This window comes from Nannospalax galili, unplaced genomic scaffold, assembly GCF_000622305.1.
Source record: "Nannospalax galili isolate Female #2095 unplaced genomic scaffold, S.galili_v1.0 scaffold1255, whole genome shotgun sequence".
In the NCBI taxonomy this organism is placed as follows: Eukaryota; Metazoa; Chordata; class Mammalia; order Rodentia; family Spalacidae; genus Nannospalax; species Nannospalax galili.
In genome coordinates this window covers 2,141,919-2,164,934 of record NW_008336359.1, presented here as the reverse complement: position 1 = coordinate 2,164,934, position 23,016 = coordinate 2,141,919, and the positions used below count along the sequence as shown (strand labels likewise).

General features: G+C 42.4%; 1 protein-coding gene across 1 annotated transcript in view; it reads right to left on the bottom strand.

Annotated features, from left to right (window-relative positions):
* The window catches only part of Snx30 (sorting nexin family member 30), a 129,956-nt gene that overhangs the window by 31,414 nt on the left and 75,526 nt on the right, over positions 1-23,016 (bottom strand). Inside the window, exons 3-5 of the mRNA XM_008831146.3 lie at positions 15,143-15,301; positions 10,544-10,739; positions 8,992-9,191 (exon numbers count right to left, since the gene is read on the bottom strand). Of these exons, the coding sequence (XP_008829368.1) occupies positions 8,992-9,191; positions 10,544-10,739; positions 15,143-15,301 (555 nt within the window). The remainder of the gene's footprint in view (positions 1-8,991; positions 9,192-10,543; positions 10,740-15,142; positions 15,302-23,016) is intronic.

Below are 23,016 nucleotides of genomic sequence, written 5' to 3'. Positions count from 1 at the left end.
CAAGGGTAAGGAACCAGGGAGGTAAACGTAAAGAAAGAATCTGAAAGAGAACAGTAGGAAACAGGTTTTAATAAGGGAGATATGGATAAAAATTGGGTTAGTTTAAAGGATGGGGGAGAGAAGGGTATATGAGGAATGTAGGGGATAAAGGGAAAGAAGGAGCTCAAGGGAGGTAGGACCATAGGAGAAGGGTATTAGTAAGGGAGAAAGGGGGGAAATGAGAGCACCTTAAGTGGGAAAACCATGATGGAGCGGTGAGATAATATGAGAGATAAACAATGTCTAGCTAGTTTTGAAAACCAGAGGGAACCATATTACTCCTACAACCTACTGACAAATTATACATAGCAGATCAAGAAATATATGTCTAGCTAAGGTTTATCTGAGAACAACTGGTCTTTGCCCAAGATTTATCTACATGACACACAGTAATTAAAAATACCAGACTAGTGGAACTAACCTTCTTGGGTGTTTAACAGACATACTTTGAGACCTATAATAATTTGGTCAGAGGGACATAAAGGACACTTATTGCTCCTTGCCCTCCTAGGTTGACTAGTTCCAGGGGACTATGAGCATCTCTCAAAATGTCCTATAATGGTGGTGGGTCACCTGTCCCCTTGATCAAGGCGACCCAGGAGACCCCACCAGATGGACTTGAACCAGTGTCCAGTCTATAAAGAGGAGGATCAACACAGAAAAATCATTTCCTCCATGCTTCCAAGCAAAGTCAACCATGGTCTGTTGGGGGACCCTGCTGCTAAGGTTGTAGTCTTCCATGTCTGGATAGCTCTAAGGGGCTCAGCACTGTATGGAAGGACTCCCTTTCTCAGTGGGGGCCTCCTGCTCTCTGCCTGACTTACCTGGAAAGTGCCACCAAGCACAGATGCCTGACCTTATTTGGAACATGACCTTTGGCATAGTTACCTGCAATAAAACTACCCCCAGATTTTTTTCTATATGATAATTAGGCACTGCCCTATAGTTGGATGATAGGATTCCCCTTGTCACACATAAAAAAAGCATACTATGAGCACCTATCAGCTGAGGCTTTGGCTGCTGCCTCCACACTATATTTTCCCCAACCCCTACTGAATAAACGGAGCTGGATCACTGAATCTGGAGCCATATCACTGAATCTGCCTCCCCGGAAGGGCTTTTTTCCATCAGTGCTCACTGGCCGTCCTGACCCCGTTTGTGGCTTCTGCTCCCTTTGTCCTCGTGGACTGGTGGCCAACGACCCACGAGGGGAGGGAGAGACCTCGCTACAATGGTCAAGCAGGACCTTTGACTTATCTTCACATAGGCAGAGCTGGTAAAAGAAAGGAGCCAGGGGCTCCTCCCAAGCCCATGTGACCCCTGAGGAACAGATCTTCAAACAACCTTAAGAGTAAAACTAGATCAGTTTATCTGGACCAACTGTATGGCCTTAAACACCCAAAAGAAAAGCATAACCAAAGATTAAAGGGGCCAATATAATTTCATGAGAGTCCATATGTATAGCCAAAGGCTACATAACAAGCAACAATGCCAGACAGGCAATACCTTCTTTTGAGTTGTTGGCCAGGGTGGCCAAAGGGACTCCCAGATAGTAACCCAGCATAGAACTGGGAAAATGAACAGCAGACACTCCCTCAAAAAAAAAGATCTACTACAGAAAAAATTGGGGAATCAAGAGTGTAAATGAGAGAAAGGGCAGAAAGGCCAAAAGAACCTCATCTCTGAGCACAACCCACAACATTATATGACTTCATTTCCAGTCCTTGCGGCTTCTTTGATGTTTCCCCTTTCTCTCTGCCCCCTTCTACCTATTATTCAGATGCTGGATCTCTGGAATACCTCTCTGATATTCATTCCAATTCAACATCGCTTTTCATTTACTTTATATGTGATTTCCTTAACTTTTTCAGTTAACTCTTCTACTGATTTTTTCTTTCATCCCTACATGGTTTAAATTTCTGACAGTCCTTTTAGAATAAAAAAAAAAAAAAGGCTTTAGCCAGACATGGTGGCACATGCCTTTAATCCCAGCACTCGGGAGGCAGAGGCAGACAGATCTCTCTGAGTTCAAGGCCAGCCTAGTCTACATAGTGAGTTCCAGGACAGCAGGGGCTACAGGGAGACCCTGTTTAAAAAAAGACCAAAATAAAAAATTTAAAAAGCTTTACAACTGTGACTACTTCTTTTTATGAAAATATTAATTTTTTTTCTGGGAGTTCTCTTTCCTTCCAATATTCCATTCACTATGTTTTTTCTTGTCTTTACTTTGCTATTCATATTATAACTTTCTCCTAAATATTTGGCGACCCTTGCTCTTTGCACCTAAAGGTCTTGGGGAAAATTCTCTAGAAGAGACTATACTAGGTCCTTTTATCAAGGGACTCTTCTTCATATTTTCACTCGCCAGAAATCATGTTTGGGGGGGGTGGCATGTGTGTAGGAGTGTGCTCACCCATACACACACACATGGAAGCCAGAGATCAATGCTGGGTGTCATCCTCTATTGCTCTCCATGTTATGTTTGAGACAAGATCTCTCCATAAACCTGGAGCAAGCACACTGACTGACCAGACTGACTGGCCACTGAGCCCCAGGAACCATCCTGCTCCACCTCCCGGTGTGAGGAATGCAGGTACACACCACTATACCTGGCTTTTTATGTGGTACCGGTGATCCAAACCCTAGATATCTCATGCTTTTACAGCAAACACTTTACCCTCTTAGCTACATAGACCAAGTTTACTTCAAATTCACAATCTTGCCTCAACCTTCTAAGTGCTGAGATTACAGTTGTGTGCCACCACACCTGTGACAAGTTGCAAGAATCAGCCCTTCAATCTACAATCACTTTTTTTTAGGAAAGAGTTTTTTTCTGGAAAAAAACAATCTTCTAGGGGAAAAAAAAATCTTCATTTCAGCTTTTGAAACACACTAGAATAAAAGCCAATTTAAAGCAAAATTGGCCATGTGCACATGATTTGACTCACTTGCTCCTCTTTGTGGTCCCTTAGAGGAAAGGCAGGCAAACTGGAGAAACTGGGTGACATTTGAAAAGAACCACCTTGGAATTTGGTAGAAATTGTCTCTATCTCACACTTCTAATCACCATCACCAACTGCTGTACTGATGAATCCAGTGGCCACTGTTACTCATGTCCTTTCTCCTCAGAGCGCCTCTCTTGGCTTCACTGAACCTATCCGCTACTTTTTCTCCCCCACCCCCACCCTCAGTCATCTGCTACTTCTTCCTCTTAATCAAGACTTTTGCCACAGGGCTAACTCTCTACTCACCTGGTCTACTCCCCAACTGGTCTTCCTCAGTCTTACATACTTAACCGTGAACACATACAAATGACTTCCAAATTTCCATTCCCACACTGAACTAAAACTCAACTGACTGCCATGATGTCTCCATTTTGATGATTAATGGGCATTTTTTTTTAAACTCAAGATAACTCCCAACCTGTTTCTCCCTTGATGACCTTGTCCCAATAAACAGTACACTATCCACTGAGCTGCTGGAGCCCCAAACCTCAGTTCCTTCGTTTCTTACCGCACATTACTACAGCAGTAAGCACACGTGGCCCTCATCAAAAATGTGTTCCACATCACTCACCACCTTTCCACCCATAGTCTAAGCTGCATTCCCCTGGCTCCCTGTCCTGGGCTCCTGAGGTCACTCTCCTCTACTCTCACATTACACAGTCCAGTCTCAGGGCTAGAGCACCAGTCCTCTCCTGTAAATCACATCTTGCCATTTCCCTGCATAGAACTGAATGGCTTCTGTCCTAGTCAGCCTTAACTGTCAACTTGACACAGTCTAGAATCACCTGAAAGAGTCTCAAGTGAGTAATAGTCTTTGTCAGGTTGGTCTGTGGACATGTTCGTGAGGAATGGTCTTGACTATCTTAATTGATATGAGGGCCCAGCCCACTGTGGGCAGTGCTATATCCTCAGCAGATGGTCCTGGGCTGAACAAGAAAGCTAGCTAAGCATGAGCTTAAGAGTGAACCATCAAGCAGTGCTGCTCCCTGGTTTCTGCTTTAGGTTTCTGCTTGAGTTCCTGCCCTGACTTCCCCCAACTGTGGACTGTGACCTGGAAGGGTACACCAAAGTGTTTTATCTCAGCAACAGAAATAAACTAGAACAGCTTTCCTTCTGTTTCTTGGAATAGAATCCAGACTCTTACCAACCATGGTCTTTAAGTTACTGCTAACTGCCCTGGGCCCTCTCTCTCTTTGACTTTACCTCTGGCCATGTGCTCCCTTGCTCACAACTTCTACTCACACTGGGTTTTCTAATCTGCAAGGAACCAGACTTGTTTAACTGCTCAGCCATCTCTCCAGCCCACCGCCCCACTTTTTGCATGTATGTGTATGGTATGTATGCATGTTTGCATGTGTATAGTTGACACTGGGAGTCTTCCTCAATTGCTCTCCTCCATGCTAATTCATTGAGGCAAGGTCTAGCTAGCCAGTTTGCTTTGGGGATCCTATCTTCACCTTAGAAGCACTGGAAACACAAGTGGGCCACCACACCCATCCAGCTTTTATGTGAGTTCTGGGAGTCCCAACTCATGTCTTTACACTTGCCAAGACACACTTTATCTACTGAGCCACAAGCACTGCCTGGGTACACTTACATAACACTCATACACATAAAATAAAAATAAATCAAAAAAAAAATTAAAGATAGTCCTGTCTTAACTTTCTTAAATAAGGTTCCTCTACCTGTTGGCCTTTTGACCCAATACTTAAACGGCCCTCTAAGAAATTTGTTAAGGGACCAGTTCAAAGGTTTCTCTCAGCCCATCACTGTCTGGATTATACTTGCACGTGCACACCACCTATAGGCTGTGAAATCCCATACAAGGGCTCACGAGTACATGTTTACAGAATGTCTCAAGTACTCTTCCCTCTCAAGCTCTGGACTCTGTCTTCTTATCATTCCAACATGCTTTCGCCATCTTTGTAGTTAGTGCTAGCTGGTCTCCATGTACACTGCCTGAAAATCTAAATATATGTGGTCTGATAATGACCTCACTTTTTCTATGTTCTGTTCTCCAACTCTACAGATAACACAACATACCTAGCCACAACTGTCCTTAAGATACAATCAGAGGGCTAGTCTTGCAAACCTAGAGGTTACCTAGTTTTCCTTTTGGCAAGTAGCCAACACATAGCTCTTAGGTGACTAGTCACTGGGGAGTATTGTCTGTAACCACACCGAGAAAAGTTTACCTACAGGGCTTGGTTTCTTCACCTATAAACTGAACTAATTAGATGAGATGATCTGAAAGGCCCTTTCAAATTCAGAGGAATCCAAATTAGGAGAGGACTTCAAGAAGCCCAAACATTTTCTCCATTCACAGGTAAACCTATACTTACCTACTATTAATCTCAAAGGCAAAAGCTGCTGACTAAATGACAAAGACAAAGACTTTGGTTCCCCAAAGCCTGAACCAGAAACTACCACTAAAGCAAAACCAGCAGAACCTTGTCAGTTCTGAGGCCATCCAGGAGGTGTGAATAAAAGGTCACATCCAGACCTGCAACAAGTTCTCTCTTCCAATTTTAGTTTTCCTGACAAATAGCAAAGCCTCTCTCACATATCTAAACTACCGGAAAAAAATTATACAATCTCTTGGGAAAATAAAACACAGTAAAACTTTTTTTTTTTTTTTTTTTGGTCTTTTTGAGACAGAGTCTCTCTGTAGCCCCAGCTGTCCTGGAACTCACTATGTAGACCAGGCTGGCCTTGAACTCACAAAGATCTGCCTGCCTCTGCTGGGATCAAAGGCGTGCACCACCACACCCAGCAAGTAAAGAATTCTTAAAGAGCAACAGTATTCAAAGACAAGAGAGCCACTGAAGACGCCCATCACTGCCTCCAAGTCTTTAGCCCAGGCCCTAACACTCTTTTGTGCAGTTCTGGCTTTGTTGTCAAATTACCCCTGCATGTCCCAGAGCAGTATGCTGAGGTGTCTTTCTGGTGCCAAGAGGGGCAGCAGATGACCTTTTTTCTTACTCACTGGGCTTACCTCAGTTGGCCCTCGGCCAGAGCTCAGGTTTCAAAGACTGCCAGTCAGCACTTCCTCTTTACCCTGCCCTTGCCAAGAACACAATCCCATTGTGTAGACAATGGGATTGTAGACAATCCCATTCCTGCCCCATTACACATGCCTCACATGTGGGGTGAAGAAAGAGAGCAAACAAATGTTTCTTTGATGTATGACTTCAGCTGCTCACACAAACCTATGTCGCACAGTATAGTCATATTTTAATTAAGATGCCAGGTAATGTCTCGCATGGTGGATCTCTGTGAGTTCAAGGCCAGCCTGGTCTACATACCTAGTTCCAGGCCAGCTGGGGCTATAGGAAGACTGTCTCAAAAAAGACCAAAAAAAGTTGCAAGATAAATCCTTAACAACAATTTAAAATCCTGATCTAAGCACAAACACATATTGAGAACTAACGTATTTGTCACATGCAAGAACAGAGCGATTTGTACTATAATATCTTAAAACTGCCACGTGCACTGGATTTTCACTTTAAACAAAGTCAGGGAGCATCCACATGAAGAATATGCATACAAGATAAATCCAATGTGGTGGTACATACCTTTAATCCCAGCACATGGGAGGCAAAGGCAGGGAGATCTCTGTAAGGTCAAGGCCAGCCTGGTCTACATAGAGAATTCCATGCCACTGGGGCTACAGGGAGACCCTGTCTAAAAAAAAAAAAAAAATCCCCAAAACAAAAACAGAGAGAGGCACAGAGAGAGAGTGGGAGAGAGAAATCCAGGGGCACTCCAAGAATTGTAAAAGCTTACTTTTTGTTCACAAAAGCAACCACTGTTAACTTCACAAGCAAAGTGAAATACCTTGGTTCATTTAAGCAACTGGGGATGCCTTCCTGTACTTACTTCAGCCACACAACTGAAAAGAAATTAAGGCAATATAACATGTGCGAATGAGCTGCACATTTGTAACAAGAAGTTTTGATTTTCAGCCTCAATTCTAATAATTACCAACCAAGCGCACCTCTGAGCCAGGCATGGTGGTGCTTACCTGTAATCTCAATTAGTTAATACTCCATATATATTTGTGCTTGGGCAGAAGGATCAAGAGTTCAAGACTATCCTTGACTACTTAGCAAATTTGAGGCTAACCTAGGTTACATAAGATCCTACTCCAAAACACCAAGATGATGACGATGATACAGTGTTTTTAAAAAGTTCTTATAACTAGTCAATTCTTTTTTAAACTCCCCCATTCAAGCTGTGGAAACCTTTTATAGTTCTAGGATTTTCTTTCTCGGTTTTCTATTTTTAATTTATGAGTGTTCTGCCTGCATATATGTAAGTGTGCCACATGCATGCAATGCCAAAGAGACCAGAAGAGGGCATCAAACCTGGGTTCTCTGCAAGAACCATGAGTACTCTTAACCACTGAACCATCTCTCCAGCCCAGTGGTTTTCTATTTTTTTACAGTCCAACATTGTCAGGTTTCTTGCTAGATTCAGACCAGCCCATACAAATCATTCATTTGTGATACCCAAGACCTGCCCCCACAAAAATTGAGGTCTCCTTTGGAAGCAGGATGGGGCTGCTTGGGGGTGGCCTGTTCAACATGGAGCCCTGTATCTTTTCATGCTGTCAGGCCAAGACAGATCCTTTTCTGCCTGGTGCCACTATCATAGGAGCCCCCTGAAGCTGTGTTCTCAGCCAGTCTCTGTGAAGGCTGGGAGAGCTCCTGGCATGAGAATTAAAGCATTTTATTCCATATTTCCACCCTTATGCTAGAGAGTTGGAGATAGCAATCTTTTGTCTTCATAGCTAGCTTAGTTTTTCTCATTCATTGCTGCTAGACCAAAGGCATTCTTATCCCGATATTGTTTATGAATCTCCTCTCTCTCCCTTTAGGTTCCACAATCATGCTTTGGACTGGTTCTCCTTTCATTCATTTGCGGGCAATTAGCACATTCTTTTTAATCTGAAGACTTGTCTCTTCAGCTCTTGTCTCTTCAGTTTTAGGAGTTTTCTTTTATTATCTCTTTCATAGTTTCCTGTCCTCAGGTTCTCTCAACCAGGAATTCTGAGCCTGATGCTGAGCCTTTGAGCTCAATCTCCTTTGTCCATGATCTTTCTTTCATACTTTTTACTCCCCAACTACTTTTTTTGGTCTAACTTTCCTAGATTTCTTTATTTTTAATTTCATTATTCTTTTAAACTTTTCTTTATTTTTATTTTATGAGTGTTTTGCCTCATGTATGTAAGTGTACCTGTGTGTGCAATGTCCATGGAAGCCAGAAGAGATTGTCGGGTGTCCTAGAGTTGAGGACAGTTGCTAGCCACCAACTGGGTGCTGGGAACCAAATCTGGGTCCTCTGCAAGAGGAGTACTCTCTCTTAAAGTGCTGAGCCATCACTCCAGCCCCTTTCCAGGATTTCTTCAATCTTGTTTTCCAACTTCACCAATTTTATTTAACAAATGTTTTAATTTCCAAGAGCTCATTATCTAACCATCCCTTTACTTTAGCAACCCCGGTCTTGTTTAGTGCTTATTACATCTCTTTGGTATGAGAATATTAATAAAAAAAAAATTCTTCCAGGGCCAGAGAGATGGTTCAGCAGTTAAGAGTACTTGCTGCTCTTCCAGGGGACCCAGTTTGGTTCCCAGCACCCACATGGCAACTCAGAAATGCTTGCATGCATGTGGTGCACATACATACACTCAGGCACACACATATACACATAAAGTTAAATAAATAAATCAAAAAACTTTTCCTCCAATCTTTTTCCCCACTTAATTCACATCCTTGGTTCACCATATGTCCTCTTTGTATGTCCACAATATGAGTCCACATGTCTGATTCTGCCCACCTAGAAAGAAGGAAAGTGTACTACATGCAAGCTGGCAATAATTCATTGTTTTTGGATGATGACAGTTAAAAAGAAAATATCTAAGTACCCAAGAAGCAAACCAGCTTACCTTCATGGAGTCAGAATATAAAATGTATTCCCTAAGCACAGGTAGAAAATCTTCTGTCATGTCGTCTGTCAGTTCTTCCAAGGCTGTAGAGCAGTTCCCGATGCAAGCTGACACCCCCTCCAGGGGCTCAGCCAGCTCACCTTCTAAGGCGCTCCATGTGGAGTACACAGGCCCATACTCTCTCAGTTCTACAAGGTACTCTAAAGAGGAAGAAAAGCCAATTAATAGCTAGCTGACCAACTCAGGAATCACCATGACCAGGAGCTCTCCACAAGATGCACTGCCATGGCCATTCCCTCTCCTGGGCATCTCTCCTTTAAGAATAATACTGTTCTGAACGAACTTTTTTTTTTTCTTTTTTTTTTTTGTCTTTTTGAGACAGGGTCTCCTCGTAGCCCCAGCTGTCCTGGAACTTACTATGTAGACCAGGCTGGCCTTGAACTCACAAAGATCCACCCGCCTCTGCCTCCCAAGTGCTGGGGTTAAAGGCATGCAGCACCACACCCAGCTGGAGAGCTGGCACAGCCATTAAAGGCTCAGGCTCACAACGGAACGAACTTTTTAAAACTTCTAAAAGCTAATGTAAGTTATCAGTAACATCAGAACATCCAGGCCTCTGGATAATGGGGACCAAAATGCTGGGGAAAAATAGTTTAAGAGCTAAGTTCAGCAAACATCTTCAATAATAACTACCATATTACAAAAGCAGCATTTTATCAGGCAATGGGGGCAGACTTTAGTATAGGTTCAGGGGGTCTTTTAAGAAAAAAAAAAAACAGTCACAATGGAAAAAACATGGAATTATACAGAACACTTTGCTGAAAGAGATGTGGTCTTACAGAGGCAGACTAATTCTCTCACTGACTCACTCAATGGTTCTATCCACAGTTGCAAGGAATAAAGAAAAAATGTTGATTTCTTCATACCTACAAGGTAAATAAATATGGCCCATCATTTGTCACCAGGACTCCTGTCATTGTAACAATGTAGGTGTAGTTGTCATTGTTTAATTACAGGGACCACAGTGGCTGAAGAGCCCTGTGTGACTTATTGGCATGATCAGGTGTGTCTGGCCTAGACAAAAGACCCCACTATTTCTGGGATATGGCATATCAGAGGAAGAGATGAGTGGACAGGCAGTGGTGGTAACCTCAAAGAAGGACAGACTCAGGCCTAAGCAACCTACAGCTCAGGAGTGGGAAATGAAATAAAGCAGGCCAGGGTGGGGGATTTCAAGTTCAAAGGCCTTGGGAAACACTCATCACCACACTCTTCTTTTGAACCATCTCTCTGCCAGAAAGGTTCCTAAGTTTATTTTTGTAATCATTGCTCCTGTGTATAGAAGGCATGGGAAAAACAAACTCTACACAGAGTGCAGAACAAAGGACAGGGTACAAAGTTACATCCTAGCCACAACCAGCTCCTCCCCTTCTTTGTATTAACTGTTTGCAAGAATATGGCCTGGTTCTGTCATTGCAGTTTGATTTAGTCTGGCACATAAGAATATCACTCCTGCCACCCCAAGCATCATCAGTGTCAACATCGAGCTCACCTATTTCTTCTTTGATGATCCGCTGGGCTATACGATCAATGGTTCCCAGTTTGAGTGCAAAAGTGTCTAAGTATTCACCTATGGCTGCAAACTCCAGAGGCCGACTCCTCAGCTTGTAGCCTCCGGTGACATGCTTGACTGACTCGCCCACTCTGGTCAGCAACGCTATCCCCTGCTTCTTATAGGCATTCAGGTCCTGTGGCCAACAAAGCACTTGATCACCTGTACTGCCAGAGCTGAGTAAACTGGCTCCTAAAGGCAATGTCTTGTTGGAAATGGAAGATTGAGAAAGCAAGGGGTTATGTGGGGTCACAGACACATTCTGTCCCTGCCTGGCATCACAACCCTGTTGCTGGAACTGATACCTTGTGGAGACATAAACAAATGTCTATCCCCATTTACAGGGCACCAACATACCACCAAAATCCAACTTGAGAAGCTAATGAGTTTATTGGGCTTACTTATAGAATATGGGTGAGGGGTTATCACAGTAGAGTGAGTGACCCCAAAGCCCCACCAGAAAGTCTCATTATTGCATAAATGACTTCCTTAGAGCTCCAGAGCCGGAGCCCCCCCCCGCCACTTCAGTTAATCTTATACAGTCTATACACTCCACACCTCCCAAGAACATGAGGCAATGTGCAATTAGGGCAGAATTATACACAGCTAGCCAGAAGGTGCAGGAGGGGGTGACCGAGATCAGGCGAAAGTCCAATGACCCCCAAACACACACCTCTCCTTCTATGAGGAAACATCAATAGTCAGTCAACAGGCCAAATCTTGAGGGTCTCTTGCAAGTAGTCAGAGCTGTTCTGATGAAGACGACAACCTTTATGCTTGGAGGATAATGCTATACAACAGACCCCCAGACTCACATTCCACACTCTTATCTCCAGATCCCTGTCAACAAAGCTGGACTCCAAACACTCTAGTCAAAACTACTCTCTGTCCTTGAAACACAACATTATTTCTCATGTAATTTTTAAATATCTGGCAAAAATACTCTGTGCTGTCTTTAGGACAAATTAAAGAGCTGAGATTCCATTAACTCATTTGGTGGAGGGTTAGAGAGTTGAGAGGAAACAGGAACCAAACCACTGCTAGAAAACGCAGGCAAATGATTGACACTATAAACAAAACTTTTAATCCTGAATTTTCTGTGGGTCAAGGCAAACCCATCATATCCAAATTTAAAAAGATACTAGAGCTGAGTAAAGTGAACCATGCCTATAATTCCAGTACTTGGGAGGCTGAGGAAGAAGGATCAGAAGCTTAGGCGAGCCTGGGCTAAAGAGTAAAGCCCTGTCTTGGGACTGGAGAGATGGCTCAGCGGTTAAGAACACTACAGCTCTTGCTGAGCACCCAGGTTCAATTCCCAGCACCCACATGGTGGCTAACAACCATCTGTAACTCCAGCTCCAGGGGAGTTACAGACCCAACACCCTCTTCTGACTTCCTTGGGTACTGCATGACACAGGTGTACTTACATACAAAGCAGGCAATATACTCATACACATAAAATAAAAAATAAATTAAATATTTTTTAAAAAGTAAAACCCTGTATCAAAACAACACCAGGGGCTGGAAAGGCAGCTAAGCGGTTAAGAGCACTGTTTGTTCTTACAGAAGACCCAACTTCGGTTCCCAGCACCCACAGGGCAGCTAACAACCACTAACAACTGGCCATAACTCCAGCTCCAGAAGACCTGAGGCCCTCTTCTGGCCTCCACTTATGAGAGCAGCCAGATTAACTGTTGAGCCATCTCTCCAGTTCCCATAATACAAATTTTAAAAACAAGAACTTATTAGCCTACCAGGGAAACAAGCCTGTTCCTATTCCTAAGCTGTATCTTTAGATTGTCCTATGTCACCTAATAGTGCCTTCAAAAATGGTATCTAGAAGATACAGGTGTCTGTTGCTATGGCTTGCACCGTACAAACAGAATGCTAATTCCCAGTACTCTAGAGGGGGCTACAGAGCAAGGCTATGGCTTTTTTATGACCTGACCTGGTAGACAATGAATAACTGATGGATGACAGAGCTCTTTACACATGCCTGAAAACACCATCACTCTTTCCCACACCTCCCTCCCAACTACATGTGTGACTTAAAGGTCTAGGCGAGAGTAAATACAATATGGAAGGTGATTAACAGAGAGGAAGACTCCATCTATGCAACTATGGGAAAGTCATCATCCCTGGTGACTAGGGTGAGACTTTTCCATGGTGTGGCTATTTTAGGGTCACATACTCCTATAAGTAACTCCTCACCCATGATCTGTAAGTAAAACCCAATAAACTGATTGGCTTGCCAAGCTGGGCTCTAGTGGAATCACTACTTTGGTCTGTCAATGGTGTCCTACGGGGGTGGGAATAGATGTTTGTTCACATCTCCCCAAGGAAAAATTCACAGAACCATATGTTAAAGGAAAAAACTAGAGTGGTGGGGGACGGGGGGAGGGCAGAATGGAGCTGTTGCCTAATGAATACAGAGTTTCAGAATTGCAAGGTGGAAAAGTTCTGGAGACTGGTTACACAAAGGTGTGAATAGACTTAACACTATTGGTCTGTACACTTAGAAATGATTAAAATGTTAAGTTTTTCATCGCATGTATTTAACCATAGTTGAAAAACACTTTTAAAAGAAGATAGAAGCTGGGTGTGGTAGCACACACCTTCAGTCCCAGCACTAGGCAGGCAGAGGCAGGCAGATCTCTGTGAGTTCAAGGCCAATCTGGTCTACATAGCAATTTTCAGGCCAGCTGAGGCTACAAAGAGACAAAAGAGAGAGAGAGAGAGAGAGAGAGAGAGAGAGAGAGAGAGAGAGAGAGAGAGAGAATAGGCTGCTCAGTGCATTTAGTTTGGCAAGTGAGATACTAAACTGGGGCTACAATTTGATCATTTTTTTTTCTTCTTTCCTTTGCTTTCTGTTTTTTGAGACAGGGACCAATGTAGCCCAGGCTGGCCTTCAATTCACTATGTTCCTGATCCTCCTGCCTCTACCTCTTAAATTGGGATTAGAGGTATGTACCACCATCCCCAACTAGAATCTGTCCTATTTAAAGGCAGTTCTCCTGCATTCATTTGCATGGAATTGGAATTTGATGGGGATGCTAAAGGCCTTACACATTTTTAAAAACTTTGCCCCAAATCTTAATCCATCTCCCTCCTTCCCTCCTCTAATCCTCTATTCGCTTATTTCTCACTTATTCATGCAGAGTCCTAAGAACCAAGGGTAGAAGCCACAACATGCCCCACCAACTTCACCCAATAAAGAAGACAGCCTGAGGGCCTTCTGGACAAAGGATCTGCAACTTGAGAAAGTGGCTTGTACTTTGGGGAAAAAAGAATACAATTTGAAAGATTTACCCTCAAGAATCAGTACACTGAGAAACACTTATAACTATTCAGCCTGTAGGGGGAGACAGTGAATAGGATGTCGCCAAGGTCAACTGAGGTTTCAAAAAAAAAAACTAAAGGACTTTGTCAGGTGGTTTTGAAATCCTCCCTGAAGCCTTAAATATCAGCTGCTGTTACCTGTACATGTCTCCTTTTTTTTTTTTCAATTTTAACAAAGAAAAATGGACAGAACCTGGACTTCAATACCCCAGTCAATGGAACATATTATATATGGCCTGACTACAGGAATCTGAAACCAGACATGTGGGCTGGAAGAAAGTTGTGAGAGAGTCTGGGTGTGTGACCCCATTCCTGCACAGTGAGAGGAGAGCACCTCGGGTTTCAGGTCAGTTCTACCACCAGACAGTGAAGTACAAGCCAGTGAAAAGCAACTTCAGTATACAGTCTCTGGCAACTCGGTGGAAGCCAAATATTTTTCTGGCAAATGCTTGGAAAACACACCTGATAGGAACAGAGCTGCAGGCAAGCCTTGTAATACACATGGAAAGTGAGGCCTCAGGAGCCATAAGACCCTATTTCAAATCCTAGAGACACCCCCTGAACCGGTATAATCTCTCTGAACTTCAGTTGCCTGAAAAATGAGCTACAGTTACTTACAGGGTACTTATGGAGAGTACTCTTTTTTTTTTTTTTTAACTTTATTATTAGTATTGTATGTGTGATGGGGGTTGGGGAGTACATGCGTACCTGGGTGTGTACATGCTATGGTATGTGTATGGACGTCAGAAGACTACTCTGTAAAGTTGGTTCTCTCTTTCCATCTCTATGTGGGCTCTGGGAGTGAACTCAGGTCATTAGGTTTCATGCAAAGTGCTTTTCCTGCTGAGCCACCTCCAACCCTGAAGAATACACCTATCAAACATTCAATATTTTTTCCCCTTTGTGGCCATTGCTGGTGAGCCTTAGCCCAATAATACGGCCAAGAAGTGTTGAAGAAAACACTTACGTCTGCTTTTGGCAAGCACAAATACTGACTTCTATTGCTATTTCAAGCAGTGGGGTTGCTTTCTAACACAAAAACCATGTCAATGCAATGGGCACCAGAAAGCTCAAGCAACTTTATGATACGTACCACAGAAGGCCATTTCTCCAAGTGGCTTATGAGAGACCAAAACAATTTTTAAGAAAAGAGCCCTAAGAATAATTTGAGAGAAGAAATATACAAAATTCTGTCTATACCTTAGCAGTAAGAAAGACATTAAAGTGTTCATTGAAAGACAGCACAGGATGATCTGTAATTCTCTTTAGGAATTTATCCAAAGCTTTTCTTCTGGTCTCCACAAACTCTTCTGAAAAACGATCCACGACACCTTTCACTACAAACTTCTCAGGAAGTGGCTATAAAAAAACAAGAGAAAAACAGCAGAGCAATTGAGATAGTTCAAAATAAATCTACTAGGCTCATGAATAATCCTGACTGTCCTGAGTGGTGGGGTTTTTGTTGTTGTGAGTTGTTTTTTGTGTGTGCGTGTGTGTGCACTGTGTCTTTGAGGCAGGCTCTCATACAGCCCAGGCCAGCCTCAAACTATGTAACTGAGGATGACTTTGAACTTCCGATTCTCCTGCCTCTACCACCTCAGTACAGGGATTACAGGTGTATGCTACCACACCATTTTGTGACACAATAGAGTTCAAACCCAGGGCTTTGTGCATGCCAGCCAACTGAGTTTCAACCTATCCCAAGAACAGTAGTTCTTAATTGGTTATATCTTTTTGCCATTACCAATACAAAGATTTTTGGAAAACACAGTTGCAGAAAATCATAACTACCCTGGTCACTTTCATAAAATATGGAATAAAACATTATAGTGTAGTCCCTGAAATATAGGAAAGTCAACATTTATTTGGTAAATACAACTGAATTACCCTTACATTGTCTGATGCATAGATATAAGGAGAGAGGTGGAAGATGAGAAAGATAGTCTAACAAGGCACAGGCAGGAGACAGCTCAGTCAGAAAAGTGCTTGCCATATAGGCACAATGATGTGAGCTCAAGTCCCAAAACCCATGTTTAAAATAAAAGCTGGGTGTGGTGGTGTCCACCTGTAATCCCAGTGCTGAGGAGGCAGAGATTGGCAGATCCCTGGGGCTGCTGGACAGCCAGCCTGGCCTACTCACCAAGCTCCTGGCCAGTGAAAGACCCTAGCTCAAAAAAAAAAAAAAAAAAAGGTAGGCATGCCTGAGGAACAACACCCAAGATTATCCTCTAACCTCCATATGAACATATGCATACATGCACCTACATATGCACAGGTGCATGCACAAACACACACACACACACAAAATAGAATGAAGGCAGACATTATCAAGCACACAAATATTTGTTCAAATGGCTTAAAATTCTGCTCCCAGTTCAGAGGGTGTGAGAACCTGGTAAATAAAGAAGTAAGGAAACAAGCAGACTCACACAGCTGAAGGCTATCTCTGACCAGTCAGTCTTTTTCTTTCAGATTACACTTAGTTTGGACCTTTCTTTAATTCTCTTAATCAAACTTCTCTGTCCTAGTTCTTTCAGCCAATACTGTTGAACAATCTAACTACCTGCCTACCTAGGCATCTTTGAGATTTAATCTTATTTCCTTGGTGGCTTGCTTAAGTACATGATTAAAAGGTCTTCTTCCTTAATGTTACCATTGGGAAAGAGTACCTGCTACACATTATTTTAAAATATTTGAATTCTGACAAATAACAGCAAATGTTGGTGAAGGTGTGGACAAGAGGGAACACTTATATACTGATGGTAGGAATGTAGACGCCCTTGAGCACTATGGAAATCAGTGTGCAGTTTCCTCAAAAAAACTAAAAACTGATCTTCTATATAACCCTGTTACATCACTCCTGGGTAGTTACCTGAAGGATTCCAAGTCAACTTACACAGATACTTGCCCATGAGTGTTTACTGGAGCTCTAGTCACAATAGCTAAGTTATGGAGCCACAAGGAAGAAATGAATAAAGAAAATGTGGTGTAAATACACAATGGAAATTTTTTCCAGCCATGGAGTCACATTGTTTACAAGAAAATGGAAGCAACTGGTGATAATCATATTAAGTGAACTGAGCCAGTCTCAGAGAGACAAATGTCAGATGTTTTTATCTCATATGTGGCCCCTAGATTATATACATACATAAAATCATGTGTGTGAATGACATGAAAGTACAAATGAAACTGTCTGGGAACAAACAGGACTAATGGGAGGGAGTGGGGGAATGAACGTGCTCAACTTACCATATACACCTGTATAAAAATGCCCTCATGTAGCACAGCACCAAGAACAACAAATACATATAATAAAAATAAATATTCGTTTTCAAACTTTTTTTAAAAATGAGCAATAAGGATGGGAATGAAGCTCAGTGGTGAAGCAAACCATCTGTCAGCGATTTCTCCCAAGATCTCCAAACAGCCAATAAGCACATGAAGATATGTAACACCATTCTTAGGGAAAGAATTATCAAAGCTATAATGAAATTGGACATGGTGGTATACACCTAGAATCCCATCATTTAGGAGGCTAAAGGAGCAGGATCATGAATTTGAGGCCATCCTGGGCTACATTATCCAGCGTTGGCCACATAACAAGACTGTTTCAAAAAATGAAAACCAACAACAAAATAACAAGGAGACACTATTTCATACCCACTAGGATAGCCACAACTTTTTTTTGTTGAGACAGGATCTCACTACAAAACCTTGGCTGGCCTAGAACTTGCTATGTAGACCAGGATGGCCTTGAATTTACAGAGATTTGCCTACCTCTGCCTCCTCAATTTAAAAACAAAAACAGGGGTTAGAGAGTTGGCTCAGCAGTTAAGAGCACTGACTGCTCTTGCAGAAGACCTGGGTTCTGTTCTCAGCACCCACATGGCAACTAACAACTGTCTGTAATTCCAATTCCAGGAGATCCAACACCCTCTTCTGACCTCCTTGGGCACTGCACAACACAGGAGTACTTACATACATGCAAGCAATACACTCATATACATAAAAAACAAAAATGATTTTAATAATTTAAAAAATAAATAAAAACAAAAACAAAAAAAAAACAGGCCAGGGAATGTGGCTTAGTTGGTAGAATGCTTGCTTAGCATGCATGAGGCCTGAGTTCAATTCCCAGCATATACAAGGCAGGGTGGTGCACACCTATGATCCCAGCACTCAGGAACTATAGGCAGGAAGATCAGAAGTTCAAGGTAATCCTCAGCTACATAGTGAATTTGAGTCCAGCCTTGGCTACCCTGTCTCACAAAAATAAGTAGAGCACTTGCCTAGCATAATGAGGCTTCCTAAATTTGATTCTTGGCACCCTATGAATATGTAAATAAACAAATAACAAATGTTGATGAAGGTGTACAGAAATTGGAACCTTCCGGGGCTGGAGAGAGGGCTCAGTGGTTAAGAGTACTGGCTGCTCTTGCAGAGGATCTGGAATCAAATCCTAGCACCCACATGGTAGCTAACAACCATCCATAACTTCAGTTCTAGGGGATCTGACACCCTCTTCTGTCCTTCGAGGGCACTGCACAACACAGGGCACTACACATGCAGACACAACACTCATACACATAGAAAGCCGAACTAAATTTAAAAGTTGAATAAAAACAGAAACTGGAACTTTTTAATATTTTATTTGCTATTTTTATTTTATGTGTAAATTTTATTTCTCAGAGTCACAGTCTAACTGGCTGTTCACCTACAACTTCCCATTGCTTCAATGAACCCCATCAAAGTGGAGACTTCTTTCCCACAAGTCTGGGGGTAAAACTCAAACACTCTCGCTGAACTATAGCTCCAGTTCTCTTTTTTTTTTTTTTTTTTTGGTCTTTTTTTTGAGACAGGGTCTCCTTGTAGTCCCAGCTGTCCTGGAACTCACTATGTAGACCAGGCCGGCCTCAACCTCACAAAGATCTGCCTGCCTCTGCCTCCCAAGTGCTGGGATTAAAGGTGTGTGCCACCATGCCCTGCTTATCTCCAGTTCTTTTAAGGTAGGGATTTTTATCTCTACACTCCTAACCTAAGCTATCAAATGAGAAGGCACAGTAATTCTAAAATATTTTACCCAGAACTGACCTAAGATGGGGGGGAGGAGGGATCCCCATTCCCCAAAAATTTCCAGCTTATTTAAATAGATTCTACAGCTCCTCTCCATAAACATGACTATACAATAAATAAAAGGCAGCCCAACTTTTAAATGGGAGAAGAATCTGAACAGATATTTCTCCAGCAAGACATGTAACTATCTGAAAAGAACATCAAAGGATGTTCTCATCACTCATCAGGCAAATGCAAATTAAAACCACAGTGTAATATCACGTCATACCCACTAGGACGGCTACAAAAAAAGATAGGTAATAATCATTGTTGGTGAATATATGGAGAAACTGGAACTCACACATACAACATGTGGGGTTGTCAAATGATGTCACCACTTTGAAAATAGCATGCCAGTATTTCAAACGGCTAAATACAGAGGAGCATATAATTCAGTAATTATACTCCTAGATCTACTCCCAAGAAATACAACAGCATCTGGCCACAGGAAGAGCTACACACAGCCGTACTATTCATAACAGCTAACAGGAAAACTGCTGAAATTCCATTCAAGGGTAAACACAGACAAAATATGATCTGCTCATATAATGGAATATTATTTAACAATAAGAAGGAATATAATGTAGTACTAGCTAATACTACAATGTGGATGTACCTTGAAAACATACTGAGTGAGTCAAAGAAGCAAAAAGTCTATAAAGACAAAGGTTGTTGCCAAGAGCTAGAGAAGACAAGACAGTGACAGCTAAGGAGTCTGAGGTTTCCTTCTGGGACGGTGAAAAGTTTCTAAAATTGATTTTGATTGTTCCACAAATCTGGATACATTAAAAGCTTTTGAATTGTAAGTCTCAAATGAGTTAACTGTACAGTACATGGCTCTAATAAGCCTGAGAGAGAGAGAGAGAGAGAGAGAGAGAGAGAGAGATAGATTCTCCCTGTAGCCCCAGCTGGCTTGGAACTCATTATGTGGACCATATTGGCCTCTGTCTCCTGAGCTCTGGGATTAAACATGCTCTCCTAAAGTAAATCTCTCTTAAGTATCAAGAACTTTTGAAGAGCCAGGAGTGGTGGCGCATGCCTTTAATCCCAGCACTTGGGCCAGCTGGGGCTACGGGGAGACCCTGTCTCAAAAAGACCAAAAAAAAAAAATTTTGAAGAAACTTAAATTTCTGCCTGCTTTCTCAAGCACTTTCCTACTCAAATTCCTACCCAGACTTTATTTGAAGGTCCTCCTGGCCTGCTGGAGACTTCCCTTCCTTTTGGATCTGTGAACAGTGGCACTTCAATTTACCAGCAGGTGTCACTCTCGAGTCTTTGATGATCTAGTGCCAAACCTCAAGAAAAATGGGAGCTGCCAGGAGGGGGAGCTGAGAGTGAGCTTAAAGAGCACCTTACAGTAAGGGAAGGGAAAAGAAAAGAGCAAGCACAAGAGGAAAAGTGCCCAAACACCACATCAGGTCAGGTGATCCAGGCTAACAGTTGACCACTGTGATTTTCTTCTCCTAAACACATTACTCCAATCTAACCACAAGAAAAGCATCAAATATCTACTGATACAGTCTATGAAATACCTCACCAGTACACGTCAAAACTGTCAAGGTGATCAAAAACAAGGAAAACTTGAGAAACTGTCACAACCAAAAACCTCCAAAGGATACATGACTATGAAATGTGATGTGGTATCTGGGTGGGATGTCAAATTGAAGCATGAGGCAAAACTACACAACTCTGAATAAAGTACTTTGGGTAAATAATGTTGACTTAACAATGGTGGTGATTGGTTCATTAACTGTGACAGCATCTCACATTTATGTAAAACATTAGCAATGAGTTCAACTGGGTATCTCTAGTCTCTTCACAATAATCCTGTAATTCTAAACTGTTCTCAAATAAAAAGCTTATGTTAAAAAAAAAATTATCACTAGCTGCCAGTTTGGCCAAATGAAGGCACTGTTTTAAGGAACTGTTCTGGCTCTTTAAATGGTTGTTTCCTTTTCAGGCATGTTCTTCTGTGATCAGAGGGCAGAAAAGGAAAGCCTCGGGCTTTAAAGAACAGACAGGACTTGTGGTGGGAAAAAAGCTCCCAGCATCCACATCACTTCCATCCCAGTCCTTGCCCTCTTTTACCTCAACAAGCAAGAAATTCCCAGTGTTCACAGCATGTACAGCTTCTTCCAACTGTGGGGGACAAAGAAGGCTGGAAGGAAGGTGCAGTAGGGACAGAGAAACTGTAGAACTAAGGATGTTGTTCAAATAAGGCTTTTGCTGACTAAGTCAGCCTCTCAAGATTTTGATGCTCCAAACTTTCCTTAAAACCCCAAAGAAACAATGGAGGCCTAAATAGTAATTATCTCAAGTTTTTAAAATGGCAGCAGAAAACTACTTAATATGTACCCTGATTAATTGTCTTTAAATTTTTTGTTACACAGGGATGGGAGAGACGGCTCAGTGATTAAGGGCACTAGCTGCTCATGCAGAGGACCTGGGTTCAAATCCCAGAATCCATGGCAACTAACAACCATCCATAACGCCCATTCTCGGGGATTCAATGCCCTCTTCTGGCTTCTACGGGCATTACACAACACAGGTGTACCTGCATACATGCAGGAATAACACTCATGCACATAAAATAAAAAGTTTTTAAAAATTGTTATAGCAAGCCAGGTGTGGTTGTACACACCTATAATCCCAGCACTCAAGAGGCAGAGACAGGTGGATCTCTGTGAGTTCAAGGTCAGCCTGGTCTACATAGGGAGTTCAAGGCCAGCTGGGGCTACAGGGAGACTGTCTCAAAAATCCCAAAAAATTAAAAAATTTTTTTAAAGTTACAGGTCTAAAAAAAAGTAGAGTTGTATTTGATAGATCAATGATACTGCCTCAATAAATAGGATTAAGTGGGGTCTGGGGGGGGGTTGTTTCGTTTTAAATAAAAATCTGTGGTTGAATGAATGAACTGTGTGCTAGAGTCCTGCCAGCCTCAATCTGAAACATCAGCTTCACCTTCCTGGCAGCCAGCCAAACCTCAAGAACAGTGTCTGCCAAAGGGGAAAGAATCAGTGTTGGGTTAAGACTTGGGAATGTCAATCTTTTTGTTATTTTCTGTTTTTCAATACAGGGTAGAATACTGTTGCTAGGACTGGCCTGGAATTCACCACATAGCCCAAGCTGGCCTTGAACTCACAGAAATTCTCCTGCCTCTGCCTCTCAAGTGCTACCATTACAGGTATGAGCCAGAATATCCAACTTTCAAACTTCAAAGATGTAGAGCAAGTAAGAATTAGGACTCTTCATGCTTCAAAAATGTCATAATTAAAGTGCAAATCCAAGCCAGACATGGTGGCTCAGACCAGGCAAAGGCAGAAGATTTCCCAAGGCTACCTGGGCTATTCAAGGCTAACCTGGGCTACATAATGAATTCCAGGCAAGTCTGGGCTACAGGGTGAGATCTTGTCTCAAAAAGAAACCTGAGCCTGGTGGTACAGGCCAGTAATCCCAGATGATATGCTTAAGAGACTAATGCAGGAGGACTACAAGTTCAGGGCTCACCTAGGATACAAAGTAAGTTCAATCTAGTAAAACCCTGTCTAAAAATAAAAAGCAAAAAGAGGGCTGAGGATCTAGCCAGTAACAGAGCATATGCCTAGCACGTCTGAGTCCCTGGGTTTACTTCCCAACACCACACAAAAAGGAGAGCAGGGTGCTGGAGAGATGGCTCAGTGCTTAAGAGCAATGACTGCTCTTGCAGAGGTCCTAGGTTTGATTCCCAGCACCGACATGGCAGCAAATATCCATCTGTAACTCCAGTTCCAGGGGATCGGACACTTTCTGACCTCTATGGGCATTGCACAACACAGATGCACTTGCACATATGCAGGAAATATACTCATACACATAAAAAATAAAAATAGGGCCAGGCATGGTGGCCCACACCTTTAATCCCAGCACTTGGGAAGCAGAGGCAGGTGGATCTCTGTGAGTTCAAGGCCAACCTGGTCTACATA